The sequence below is a fragment of the Oncorhynchus mykiss genome, chromosome 19 (genome assembly GCF_057628025.1).
Source record: "Oncorhynchus mykiss isolate SJ-2025 chromosome 19, ASM5762802v1, whole genome shotgun sequence".
In the NCBI taxonomy this organism is placed as follows: domain Eukaryota; kingdom Metazoa; phylum Chordata; class Actinopteri; order Salmoniformes; family Salmonidae; genus Oncorhynchus; species Oncorhynchus mykiss.
This window is the reverse complement of record NC_143040.1, coordinates 18,205,037-18,219,133: the sequence shown is the minus strand read 5'-3', so window position 1 is coordinate 18,219,133 and position 14,097 is coordinate 18,205,037. Positions and strand designations below refer to the sequence as shown.

The following is a 14,097-nucleotide window of genomic DNA, read 5'->3' as shown; positions in this document are numbered from 1 at the left end:
CCCAACAATATTCTTCCTATGCCAGTCACTCTCCGTATTCTGGTCCCATATCTGCTTGCGCTGTCTTGCAAATTGATGACAACGGCCATAGGAATTGTGAAGACATAACAAACCGATATGGTACAAGGCTAACTCTGGAGTAACAGCCGTTCCATTCCTCTACCAGAGAGGCCATGGCTCCTGCATTATCCCAACCAGAGGCATCAAAGAGCAGTCCAATTTATTTATAGCTTGTGATTGGGATTGTCAGAGACATCCGCATGGTTATTTTCACCACAGTGTAATTATTGGCGAGTCGGAGTGGACTCTGGCTGGGGCTGAACTGAGGCCAGGGGCTGGGGAAACCAGCCTGGAAAACAGACGAATGGGTCTGTAAGCCATTAGTTAGTGGTGAGAGTTTTAGTGAACAGCTTCATCATGCAATGGCGCAGTGACCTTTAGGGCGCTCAGATGCGGGTGCCAAGAAGGTGTTGCCGAGGTGACGAGCGACCGCCATGTTTAGACTTAAAGTGGGGGTTGATTCATTTGGATCCAATCAGTTGGATTCCCGCTGCTTACTGCTTGCCTCATCCCTTGAGACAACAATCAGATAGGCAAGCCGTTATTTTGCTGTGTTCTACTTAGACTACACTTTGTCTATGTTTAGTGGTGTTTGCAGTTCAGATGTTGCAGCCAAGCAGGGCCCATGTTGAGCTCTAGCTGTGTTTGAGCGAGAGATAAGCCAGTGTTTGTCGACTGCTGGTAGAGCCTGCTAAGTTCCACAGGTCACTCCCTCATCCCTGCCCATGGTGATGTGTGTGTGTGTGTGTGTGTGTGTGTGCAGTGCAGTTTTTTGTCACTTTCCTTTTTTTAAATTGCATTACCTTTTGGATTACAAAGCCTTGTGATATCAATATGTGCAGTGTGTTTTGGAGCGGTCCATGGTAGTCTAACCCACTTTTAGTGTGTGTGTGTGTGTTTTCATGGAGGTTCTGTCATTATCCAACTTTAATTTCAATTTTTAACCTTTATTTAACTAGGCAAGTCAGTTAAGAACAAATTCTTATTTTCAATGACAGCCTAAGAACAGGGGGGTTAACTGCCTTGTTCAGGGGCAGAACGACAGATTTTTACCTCGTCAGCTCGGGGATTTGATCTTGCGACCTTTCGGTTACTAGTCCAACGCTCTAACCACCTGCCGCCCCTAACCTGTGTTACTTTATGTGTGTTCCACAGAGCCAGTCCCGGCCTACTCGTCGTGGCAACGGGAGAGCATGGACAGCGAGGAGGCGTGCATTTCGCCCCAAGTGGGGGGCCGCCTGATTCGCCAGCTGATTGAAGAGGACAGCGACCCCATGCTGTCCCCCCGTTTCCACGCCTATGGTCATTGTCAGCAGTACATAGATGACACCGAGGTGCCACCCTCGCCGCCCAATACACACTCCTTTGCCAGGTGAGGAACCAACATGGATTTACAGTACTGTTGAATTTGGGGACGAGTAGTGTGTGTGTGTGTGTGTGTGTGTGTGTGTGTGTGTGTGTGTGTGTGTGTGTGTGTAGGTTTGTTTGTGTGTTTATGAAGTATTATTGGGGTGACCATTTTTTGTAAACAAACTCAGGTCGTTGGTCAGTATTAGACAGCTACTGGTATGTAGTTACAATATCTAAGGAAAACCTAGGACTTACTATTATAAAAAATGGCATTTTACAAGTCGAGTTAGCTATGAACGTTACAGCAGTAAAATGTCATTATAATTTAGTCACAACTATACTGCGGTATATGTATAGCGCCTTTATCTGCTTTATCTCTTGCAGTGCAAACACTCGTCTGGAAAAGTCGCAATCAATAGTTGCAATTGTAAACTCAACACCTAAGACGAAGAGAATTATAGTAGACTGCGGTTTTATTTGCAAGATATGGGAGTCACATAATGTGTGATTAGATGTGTGTTCATGCATGTGTTTTAAAAAAAAAAAAAATGTACAATGGGTGGCCATCAGATTGTGTGTTTTAAGAGTGAAGGCGTGTGCATACGTCCAACGTGACTCTGTGTCCATAGCAACAGGCAGTCCTTCTATTTCTATGGCTGTGTCTCTATCCTGCAGTCGGAGGAGGAGTTCCTCTCTGGGCTCCTGCGGTGACGACGACCAGCAAGAGCTGACCTCAGCCCAGCTCTCCAAGAAGATCCACGGTCTCAAGAGGAAGATCCACAAGTACGAGGAGAAGTTTGAGGAGGAGCGCAAATACAGGGTAAATAGTGGCCCCTCTGTAGCTGAAACATTGGACAGCAAGGAAAAATGAGTGAGCCACTTTCTGATTGATTTCTAAAGTAGCTACAATATATCAGAGAAGGCAGAGCAGCACAACAAGCTTATTAGGAGATATAGCAAGGCATCCAAAGAAATGCACAGAAATATAAAATGACATTAATAAGACACGACTGACTTCTTTCAAAGTAAACACGATTAGAGAGTTCATAATGAGACTCAGCTGATGGGAGGGGTCTCAGGAATGGGGTCAACTGATAAAGTCAAGATGTTGTGGGAAGACGTCAAACTACCCACTGCTGCTGTTTGTGGATTAATAGAAATCATGTTGTTGTTTACAGCCCTCACACAGTGACAAGGCTGACAACCCAGAGGTCCTGAAGTGGATGAATGAACTGGCCAAGCTCCGCAAAGACCTGAAAGAGCACAAGCTCCACAAGTCTGAGGAGGACCTCCCTCCGCTGACCCGCCAGCGCAGCAACACCCTGCCCAAGAGCTTTGGCTCCCAGCTGGAGAAGAAGCCCCAACAGGAGAAGGCGCCCAAGCCCCCGGTAGAGAACACCCTGGAGGGCGTCCAGAACAAGCTGCAGGAGAAGAGGGACGAGGTGGGGCGGCCCGAGGACGTCAAGGTGAGATAGGAGCCGCCTAGCCGCTTATTGTACATGCCGGACCACTGTTAATAGCTAAATGCTAATGGTTAACGGCTAAAGGCTAACTAACAGTGTCTTCCTCCTCTGATAGGATATGACCCGGGAGCAGATTGGTGCTGAGAAGGTGGCCTTACAGAAGGCTCTCCTGTACTACGAAGGCATCCACGGTAGACCAGTGAGTGTCTTGTCCACTGTCCCTTTTCTGCCCCCCCCCCCCCCAAAACTATTTCATAGAGCCTTCTAGATAGCCCACCCATCTGCCTGAACAGTAACTGATAGCTAAAAAAAATCAAACAAATGCATTAAATCAGTCTCTGTCCAGTGGAAAACCTGACCTAGATCACAACTGAAGAGTGAATAATGTCTTGAACCAAGCTGTTTGTGTGTGTGTGTAGAGTGCAGAATGTGTGCACACAGATGTGTACTTTGAACTATGCAATCTTTTCATGCAACCTAGATACAACGTTGGCTGCATTTACACAGGCAGGCATTTTCTGATATTCTTTCCACTAATTGGTCTTCTGACCAATTTACATAAGATCTTTTCACAGCAGACCTTTTTCAGAGCTGATCTGGTTGGTCAAAAGATCAATTCATGAAACAAATATTATAATATATCTGCTGGTATAAATGCAGCCAGAGACCCAGATACAACAATACATTATTAAAAGGATGAAATACCAATGAAAACATGACCTTCTGCACTGCAATATATCGTTATTGGCAGACCAAACGTCTTTAGACAGCTGTGACGAGTACTGTTGTCTCAGCGACGACAATGGCTGAAGGACGAGAAGCCAGCTAACGTCTTAATTTACCTGTAAAGGAATCGACATGGAATCCCTTTTTGATTGGACTAATTGCAAGGGCTAATCCTTGTTAAGGTTGTTTATCAGAAAGTGGTGGAAAGGTGTCCTTTCTGACACCCATAGCCTTCCCTGTGTGACTTCCTATCCTAGTTTATGGCCAGTTGTCCTCTGAGGTACTAAAAAAAACATTGGATTTGAATTGATGGGGATGGAATCTATGTTACCTTGCATGTTGTTGTGTGTCAGCCCTAGCTAGCAGAGTGCTATTGTAGCACCACAGGGGAGTGCTAATGCTAGCTAACTAGCGGTGTGCTATTGCTAACAATGTGCCTTTCCCTTTTCTCTCTGCCTCTTCTCTAGGTTACCAAGACTGAGAGACAGATCATGAAGCCCCTGTACGACAGATACCGCCTGGTCAAACAGATCCTCTGCAGAGTTTCCACCATCCCCGTCATTGTAAGTGTAGCTAGCTCTCTTTGCTCTCTCCCTTCATTTTCTCCACAGCAGAGTTGTTCCTGGGTTTCTCTTTGAGGAGCTGGTGGTAAAGGTCACCACGTAGCATTGGCTGAAGATCAAGCTCCTTTACGTGGGCACTTAATCCGAACAACGCTAATGTTAGCATTAGGCTAGCATTAACGTCAGTGTCCATAGGCGGGACTGTATGTAGTGGCTAGCCGTAGCGCTAGGTTAGCCTCAAGACCAATGCCCTAAAGCTAAACTCGGTTTAAGTGGCTCAGTGGATCCACAGGTTCTTAACAGAGCTCAAAGGTGACAAGTTGGGGCCACAGCAACTCAGTTGGCTACAGGGAACTACGAACACATACGCACGCACACCACAGCTGTGCAGACTCTCCCTCTAGACTAGAAAGATGGGTACGGAGGGGCAGAAAACGCTGTTCAAGAGTTCAGATTCTCATCAGATATAGGGATTCGCTGAGGCTGGATTCAAACCAGAAGGGGATAAAAAAATATATATATATAATCTCACAATAACCTCTAACCACCAATACATTAAAGATTATTAGAATATATTTTTCCATTGTAATACATTTAGTCTCCATATGGTTTATGTAACGGGCATACAAGAGAACATTTGAATGTTTTGTCCCAGTTTTCTCTTTTAATTTCTTGTGTAAACACGTTGATTACGCAATATCTAATCTGTGTTATGAACCTAATGTACTGTACAGAACACACTTTATATAATAGATTTAATCCTCATTATATAAATTGGAGACCTAGCAAACGTTTATGTGCTGTACATGGTGGAATATAGGGTTATGTCAACTGCTGAATTCATTGTGGTAAAGAGCTGACTCGTGATACTCTTATCTGTTTTATCTAAAAACCTGTTACACAGCCTGCCTTTCAGAGGTTTAAAATCACACGAGAGCCTACTGCTATGTTTTCACTGAAGAAGCCTATTATGGTCGTGACAAGGTCCCACAAACAAGAGCAGGTCATTCTGATCCTAGTACTTGGTGCAGGTTCCAAAAGAAGCATGGTAGTGTTCAGCAGAAAATCCTACAGTGACAAACCTGATCCGGGATCAGTTTGTAGTGGATGCTATTCAGTTTCTTTATGTGCTCTGTAGTCAGAGCTGAACTGGGGTCAGTTCTCGAGTGGTAACCCCTCCTTGTTAACTCTCAGGCCTCCCCCTCCAGCAAACGCAGAGGTCCTGTACTTCAGCCCATTATCGAGGGCGAAGCCGCGCTCTTCTTTGACGACATCAAGGTGAAGACACACTGCTGCTCGTGCTCGACTAATCAGTGATCAGAACGCAACTCCCTCCCCCTCACACCCTCCAATCCCCTACTCCCTCACCTCTCAACCAAACCTGATTGCAGCCTGTGGATTGGGTGGCCACCCATAGCACTCGTGGGGGGCGGTTTTGATTCAATATCAACTTGGTTTTTGATGCTTAGATTGCTGCTTCATGACTTGTTAGATTGATTGCTTTGGGATCAACTTGATAGTGTGTGAGAAGGACTAACAAGGTGACTTGCCTGTGCATGGTGTGTGTCAATGTCTGTGTACACCAAAAATAAATCAGATCAAATACTGTAATCCAATCAAGCAAAAATAGGGAGATCGTCAAATCAACTCTGGTCTTGAGATGCTCATCACGTCTGTGCTGCAATTTGTGGATGTGTTAGAATAGTTCTGATTGAGACAATCTAAAATAAATTCAAAGTGGAAAAATTAACAATAGACATGTATTAACCTCATCAAACTGGCCTGTGCCTGAAAAACGACTGAATAAATGTTTCTTTGTGCTCTGATTCCAGTAACATTCAATTAACAATACTTTATTCTCTTGCATTAACATAGCTCTTGACCCTGGGGGTCCCTTGACAGCCCCATGGCACTACGATCAGTTCACCCCAGCATCGCTCACCCTTTCCCCCTTAACCCTCCACTGACCTCCCCCTTCGCTGGTTTTGTGCCCATAGGAGGAGGAGGATGGCTCTGAGGATGACTCCGAGTCCAACAACAAGCCCCAGATCACAGGGACAGTGCGTCCAGACTTCAGTATGCTGGGCTTCCTGGACCAGCTGGAGGAGGAGACGGACGGCTTCATCTCGCCCGTCGACGAGCTCTCGCCCTCCAAGAACACCACCGACATGCGTCTGTCCAACCTGCATTCGGCCACCATGTAAGCACCCAAGCCGGCCCTGACCTCTTCTTAATTGTCCCTGGGGGGATAAATAAAGTTGAATTGGATTAAATGTAATTGACCTATATCTAAAGCATCTGGATGGGTGAATAACACGGGCATTGTAGTTTAGATTGTAGAATTAAAGTAGTGCAATCATTAGTAGTCTCGTGTTATTGTTGATGTCTTATCTATTCAAGTTAGCTGTGGTATTTCATGTGTTTAGAAGAACTTCTTAAACAACTAAGATTGAAACAACCTGAAGGACTTTAAAAGCCTTTTAGAGTCAAAACAACCTTTGAGGTTCAGATGCCTAAAGCAGTGTTTGTCTCTCCCCCACACACAGGCCAGAACTAGTGGAGCAGCTACAAGAGGCCCGGGAGGAGAAAAAGAGAATCCGCAAGAACCTAAGAGAGTTTGAAGATCAATTCTTCAGGCAAAACGGCAGGTAAGATGACGTTTCCGGCTTTGTTTCGTGTCATAGTTGGACTAAATGTAAACAATTAGATGATGCGAGGTGATGTACTGTCCTTCATCTTTGGTTGCACAGCCATTTTGACCGTCGTCCATTCAGCTAATGTTTGTATTTTGCTTCCTCCCACTTGCTGTTGCCGTAGAAACGTGCAGAAGGAAGACCGCTCCCCTTTGGCGGTAGAGTATAACGAATACAAGCACATCAAAGCCAAGCTTAGGCTGATAGAGGTTCTCATCAGCAAAGGAGATGCCTCTAAGTTCCCCTAAAGAAAATAAAACATCAAAGACTGACAGAGGAATGAATGAGGCTCAGTCTCAATAAGAGATGAACCACACCAGCCCATGGAAAGGAAAACAGATACACCTCATCATCCCTCACAATATGTTTATTTTTTTCTTGTGCCATAGACTCATTTGGCTTCAGGAGATGCCAACATGTTGCCCCCTGATTAATCCCAACTGTAGAAGGGAAACGGTATGGCTTAGTTACTGACCTGAGAGGTGTTGGAACTGACATGTAGGTGCTGCCCCGGAGGCTACTCCATCTTGTCTGTTGTTTCCCCCGTATAGAAGAAGAACCCCGGAACTCAAAATGTCGGGCATCTTTGAATGACTACTAACCTAACGTAGCAGGCCTTAAAAGAGTCCCCACATCGGTTTTTCAGGGGAAGTGGAGGAAAATACTGTATCCCTGAACCAGAAACATCCTCATTTTCCTGACCCCACAGAGAGTGGACCAAAACCAACCTTTTTTCAAAGGAAGATTTTAAATTTTTTTTTGGTGCATCTTGATATTGATTGATACCAAGAACTACCCTACATCAAATAGTCATCACTCATTTAAAGGATACATTTACAAAGAGTGTTGTATTGATTTAATTTATTTTTCTTCCTTTGAATGTTTATGTAGACTCATATAGTTCATATAGACTTTTATATTGGATTCAAAAAAAGTCTTAATGTGGAGTGTAACATTAGATTTGGGATTATGTACTTTTAAGTAATCAGAAAAATTAAATGAGGGGATTGTGTATTTTTGTAAGGGAGACATACAGTTACAATCTGCATGTAAACAACCAATCAGACAGCCAGTCTAGCAGAGTTCAGCCAATGGATAGATTTTTTAAATGTAACTCATGATTGGTGCCATATGCCACATTCATGTGCAAGTCGGAACTAGGAAACTCTGAAATTTTCGACTTGAAAACTAGTTGAACGCTGCACATGTATAAATACAACCAGTTAGCAAGTCGAACATTTCCGACTTTCCTAGTTCCGACTAGCACGTGAACGTGGCAATAATCTCGATGTTAACCTAGGAAAAACACACTTATCATCAATGCTTATATTTGTTTGTTTCCAGAAATTGTGTGTATTTTTAGCATACTATGAGGAAATGTCAGAGGAGCGTTAATTTGTTTAAACTGAGAACTAGAATGCAAAACAAATAGTCTATGATGTGTTATTGTGATCCAAAGAAAATGACTCAGATTGCATACCAAAATAGTGTAGTGGATCAATGTATACAATTTCATGAATTATTGTGATCATGGTCATCAGTCACTTATGAATTTGACTGCTTGTATATTATTTTGCATTGGTGTGTTCTTTTCCTATTCACTTTGTGTGAAAATAAGCTATCCTGTCTTGAAATCAGTGGTATATTTTTGACCGACAAGGGCCATTTTGTGTGGAGCATCCATCCTTAAAGAAAAGTCCCAATAACTATCAAAATAGCTGCCAATCCCCAACGCAGAGCCTTCAATACTCAGTCAAGGCATGCTGCTTTCTTTTTTTATGTAGGTATTTTCATAGCCTATTTGTTCCTTGTAAATATGGATCCAGATCTATGTTTACATTGCTAAGTGAGCAAGTACATTTTTCCTTTTTCTCCAAAATGGATCATTTTAATAGTGTGACTTTCGTTTTTATTGAATGTAAAACACTGGTGGACATAATGAATTATGGGTGTGTACATTTTAGTACATAAATTGTATATATATAATATAAAACCAAACATATTTTTACTGAGTTTGTTGGCGTTGGGTTTTCATTGGTGTGGTGAATGTCAACACATTTCACAGGGAAATACTTCAAGAACACAATGTCATTCATGTAAAGAACATGGCAATTTCATTCATATTGGTTGAACTCTACAACAAAATGAATTTCTTTACACAAAGTCCCCCTATATGCACCGCTCATTTATCCACAAGCAAATCCTTATTCCCAGACCAACCTATAAAATAGCTTCTTGATTTAAAACACAACTACAGGGCAAGCTGGAATTACGTTTTATTTGTTCAGGGAAAACATTTCATCCATTTAGAAGGTACAAAATTAAATATGATATACTTGAAACAATCCAGTTATAGATCCACTAATAAGCCCTTATTTGCAAACATTGACCCCATGATTTGGAATTGTCGCCATTACCGTGGTGAAATAAGAATAATAGGAATGAATAGGCTTTTCCCCTAGCCTGGTCGGTCGCTGATCGGTTTGTTGTCTTGCCAACAGTGTTAGTCAGCAAAACAGCACAAATGGATTAAGGACCAGGCTATAATAGAACACACTGAGCCTCCCTCAGGTATTGCCCTAGCACAGCTTTGAATAAACAAAAGTTCACTGACATTTGTTTTTGTTTATTATGTCTTTGTCTACACTGAGGGTGACAATCAAAATAGTAATTATTCCCCTTGGGCAAATTTGTGGCTATTGATGTATTAAAACAAAAGACAAACAAGGAGACCAGCCGTCCCTATAGATAACGACGTTTGTCTTAACCCCAGTTACAGTGGAGAAAGACATGGCTTAAGAGAAATGGTATACAATACAATACCTCCATTGGCTGAGACGTTCGGTAATAGGACTGAATAGGCAGAATGCACAGACAAAGTTATTTCTATCACTTGCATATCAACACACGATCCAGATACACTTGAGAGAATAGTCATTGAAGTAACGGCCGGGAAACGATGCAGAGATGTTCAGAGTGCAGCGTCCCCTGACCCTCATACAAACGTCATTACATTACTGAGCTGTTCGTTATTGCTAATAACATGACCAAATATAATCTGTTCCTTAAACCTAATCAATGACCCAAGACTAATTCTGCAGGTCAAATCAACCAATCCTAATGTCTTTGGTCCGAATGCGGTGTCATCACAGAAGGAACCGGTGGGAACCATGAACAGATCATCTGTAAATCCGCCAGGCCACAAATGTGCACTCATTCTGACATTGAGATTATCTATTCCTAATCTGGGGTTACCGGGATCAAAGAGATGTGGATTAGCTGTATTTCTGTTTATTATGTAACAATGAGTCTTTTTAGCGTTTCCTCTCGACAACATGCACACAGACATTAACATCCATTAAAAAAGAAAAGACACTTCACCAATACTACTGTAATAAAATCACTCCAACGGCATCGCAATCAAAGAAATATTGATACATGTAAGTAACTCCAGTCGTTCAGTTAGTCTTTTTAATGTAGAAATAGACTGGTATTGTGGGTATGGCATTAGAATGCCATGTATTTATTGGGCTTGAGTATGGAACTGTCTGCCTGCTGTTCACTCATGTATTAATCTGGTATCATCTGTCCCAAGATCAACGGTAAAAGGCCAGACTGATGTATTAATCTGGTATCATCCGTCCTCAAACTGACCCAAGAACAGCAGTAAAAGACCAGATCGCAGGTAAAGGGCTTCAATGTTCACCTCTGACATGTATAATTTTTCAAATCCCCCAAAACTATTCAATTCAATAAATTATCTTAAAGCAACAAAAAAAGCTGGTTTAATTAAAACTGTTCAAGTTATGTACATCAATCTGCATAGAAGACAATTATAACTCAAAATATATCATCTCTTACGGTAAACTGTATAGGGAAAGTGCTATGGAAAAGAGGCCCCTTCCCACCACCCATCCGTCCATCCAGCCACCCCCATTCACAGGGCGTTGTTATTAAAGTACATTAGCATTAGCAGCCATGCTAATTCCCCCCCTGGTCCTCCAGGCCTCTAGGGGGAGCCACTGACCCAGCCACAGTCTCACACCAGGCTGAAGCCCTCGTACTGCTCCACGGCCTGGGTGAGACGGCGGTGTAGGGTCTCTTTGGTCTGGTAGCGGGGCATGTCCAGCAGGTTGTAGCAGGTGTGGGCCACGGGCAGATAGTGCTCCTCGGCCGACGTGGACTGGATGGAGATGCGAAGGCTCTCCATGCCATGGATGGGGATGCGGTCGCTGCCCGTCAGGAATACTGGGAAAGAGGGGACAGTAAAGGGGAGGGCTAGTGTTAGCATTAGGTATAGTATTATAGTTGAGAGAGGGAGAGATAGCGTTAGATGTACAGTTTCAGAGGCTGAGAGTACTAATACTCAAGCAGCTTTCTTTCCTTGAAGCGTTAGAAATAGATAGCCAGTGGCTCAAGCTCAATGTTAAGTCCCAACACTAGTAAGTGCCTATTTAGACCTTGAGTAAAACTACAGATTGTCATTGTGATAGTTTAACGAGGTGTTGGCTGAGGGCTCTACTCAGTATTTACATAAGAACCGAGGGCTCTCGTATTAATACTTACTTAAGAACCGAGGGCTCTACTCAGTATTTACATAAGAACCGAGGGCTCTCGCATTAATACTTACATAAGAACCGAGGGCTCTACTCAGTATTTACATAAGAACCGAGGGCTCTACTCAGTATTTACATAAGAACCGAGGGCTCTACTCAGTATTTACATAAGAACCGAGGGCTCTACTCAGTATTTACATAAGAACCGAGGGCTCTCGTATTAATACTTACATAAGAACCGAGGGCTCTACTCAGTATTTACATAAGAACCGAGGGCTCTCGTATTAATACTTACATAAGAACCGAGGGCTCTCGCATTAATACTTACAAATTAACCGAGGGCTCTACCTAGTACTTACATAAGAACCGCTTCTTCTTTTCCAGAGGGAACTCATGGAATACCTCCCAAAACATCCTCACAGTCGGATGAGTGGCTGAATACTCTCCTTTGTAAACCGCATTCTGTAGTAGAAAAGCCAAAACAACATAATATGGTTCTATTATATTAGGGACAGTTATGTAACTGAAGTTGGCCAACTGCTATGATTTGTATAGAGCATTCTACTTGGTCACTATCATTAAGTGTTATTCAGAGTAAGAACATGATTCCTTCATATGTGACAGCCTGTGGAATTCCTCAGAGCTGTGTGTGTGTGTGTGTGTGTGTGTGTGTGTGTGTGTGTGTGTGTGTGTGTGTGTGTGTGTGTGTGTGTGGTGCAGACCCTTTACCTAGCCTAATCTAACCCCAGCGTTCAAACTTCATACACATTTCCCACATTCTGAGCAGTGCTGTGAAAACACCCTGCTTATGCCAGAGTCCCCACCATGTTGTCAATATCCTGCACACGACACTCGCAGTAAACACAGATCACAGACCCATGACAATCATCTGAAGACATCAACACGCTAAAAACAACACGAATCCAGGAGAAGCCCAGTGCACATTACTTACGGTGACCTTTTTAACTTCCTCCATTAGCCAATGGCTAATCCCCATGCCCTCCCCGGCTCAGCGAGCCATACATGTCCAGACAGACAGACGGACCAGACAGACGCTCGAACTTCCTGGTTTCTGACTGAAGGGTTTTGTCTAATTGGCTATGCCCTCGGGAACTGCCTGGTCAAGACAGGTTCGTTTTAGTGATGGGTCAACAATTAAAACAATTATTTTGATTAGTTTTGACACTGTGCTTTGCAGTATGGCATCAACTGTTTTATTATATTTCACACCCATTTTGATGTTCTCCGGTAACAGTATGTAGTGTCAACACCAGTGTTTTCCGTGGATGTTTGACTCAGTGATCGACTGCCCTGGGGTGTATTCACTCTTACATTCTCCATCATCTACCATGTAGGGTTAGCTTAGCATTCTCCATCACCTACCATTAGGATTAGCTTAGCATTAGCACTCACATTCTCCATCACCTACTATTAGGGTTAGCTTCGTATGACCTACCATTAGGGTTAGCTTCGTATCACCTACCATTAGCGTTAGCTTTAAAGCTCACCTTCTCCATTTCCTCCCAGTTATAGTTGTTGTTTCCCACCACCATGGCCATAAGCTCGGAGGGCTGGAACAGCGACAGGATCTTCCCACCACACACCTTCAGAAACCCAGAGGAGAAGGCCTGGTACAGCTCGCTCACCGAGTCCCTGAACATGTACTTCAGGTAGGCCTCCACAAACTCCTCCCTGACACAGAGAGAGACACAGACAGACAGACATAACAAAGAATATTGAGTGGCCATACAGTTAACCATCCTAATTTTGGAGATCCAATCAGTAGTCTGGTTGTAGTTAATAGCCAGGGCCAGCCCTAACCCTTTGTGGGCCGTATGCAAACACTCTGGGCAGCAAATAGAAACATTTGACATTTCAATAATTTCCTGCATTCTACACGTTTTGCCATGGAGCGGAGAGAAAGCTTTGCAGTTGTGAAACTAATTTCATGCAATTCTACTATTTAACATGGGACGGAGAGAAAATGTTGCAGTTGTGAAACTAATTTCATGCAATTCTACTATTTAACATGGGACGGAGAGAAAATGTTGCAGTTGTGAAACTAATTTCATGCAATTCTACTATTTAACATGGGACGGAGAGAAAATGTTGTAGTTTTAAAGCCAATTTCTGGCACGTATACACATTTTGCGATAGGGTGGATAGAAAAGTTTGCAGTTTCAAAGTGAATTTAGTGATATTCTGCACATTTTGCCATGACTTATGCCATCTTCATATGATTTTTAAGTGAGAGAAATTCCCTGTAACCATTTTCATTTGTTATTGCTTAAACCCCTGCCTGTCTCATGTTGCTGCACTAATACTACATGTGATGTGGCAAGCCCCTCCACCTACGGCCATGCCACTCAGCCCTAAGATGGCCATCATGGTGAAGACTACATGGCCCATAACCCACTGCTCTACAGGTCAGCTGGCCTGAGTGGCCTCCTTATGGTTTAAATGAATAGTTTCCCCACATGGAGAGCAGCAGGAGCTGCTGAAGACTATCCAAGCGCCATAGAACTGTTTAAACAAAGGACTTTCCTTCAGCTTGATGATTGAATAAGTTATACTCTGACAGAGCTAGGCCTTTTGATTGAGTTTGTCATTACTCTATCATTTGATTGACAAGTTTGTTATTAAAATTAATCATATGATGCAAAATTCATCATACAGGGATGATTTC

General features: G+C 43.1%; 2 protein-coding genes across 4 annotated transcripts in view; one reads left to right on the top strand and one right to left on the bottom strand.

Moving 5' to 3' along the window:
• The window catches only part of LOC110498428 (protein FAM13A), an 83,079-nt gene extending 74,212 nt beyond the window's left edge, over positions 1 to 8,867 (top strand). For 2 of the 3 annotated variants that reach the window (XM_090210339.1, XM_090210338.1), the window contains 9 exons: positions 1,216 to 1,432; positions 2,086 to 2,230; positions 2,589 to 2,876; positions 2,989 to 3,072; positions 4,067 to 4,162; positions 5,357 to 5,440; positions 6,160 to 6,362; positions 6,709 to 6,810; positions 6,980 to 8,867. In XM_090210339.1, the coding sequence (XP_090066465.1) occupies positions 1,216 to 1,432; positions 2,086 to 2,230; positions 2,589 to 2,876; positions 2,989 to 3,072; positions 4,067 to 4,162; positions 5,357 to 5,440; positions 6,160 to 6,362; positions 6,709 to 6,810; positions 6,980 to 7,103 (1,343 nt within the window). In that variant the 3' untranslated portion in view covers positions 7,104 to 8,867. The remainder of the gene's footprint in view (positions 1 to 1,215; positions 1,433 to 2,085; positions 2,231 to 2,588; positions 2,877 to 2,988; positions 3,073 to 4,066; positions 4,163 to 5,356; positions 5,441 to 6,159; positions 6,363 to 6,708; positions 6,811 to 6,979) is intronic. The other variant, XM_090210340.1, reaches the window with a different exon arrangement.
• Positions 8,868 to 9,114: 247 nt separating this feature from the next.
• Positions 9,115 to 14,097, bottom strand: part of herc3 (HECT and RLD domain containing E3 ubiquitin protein ligase 3) — a 38,202-nt gene continuing 33,219 nt past the window's right edge. The window contains exons 23-25 of the mRNA XM_090210344.1: positions 12,920 to 13,103; positions 11,771 to 11,873; positions 9,115 to 11,103 (exon numbers count right to left, since the gene is read on the bottom strand). Coding sequence (XP_090066470.1) covers positions 10,895 to 11,103; positions 11,771 to 11,873; positions 12,920 to 13,103 — 496 coding nt within the window. The 3' untranslated portion in view covers positions 9,115 to 10,894. The remainder of the gene's footprint in view (positions 11,104 to 11,770; positions 11,874 to 12,919; positions 13,104 to 14,097) is intronic.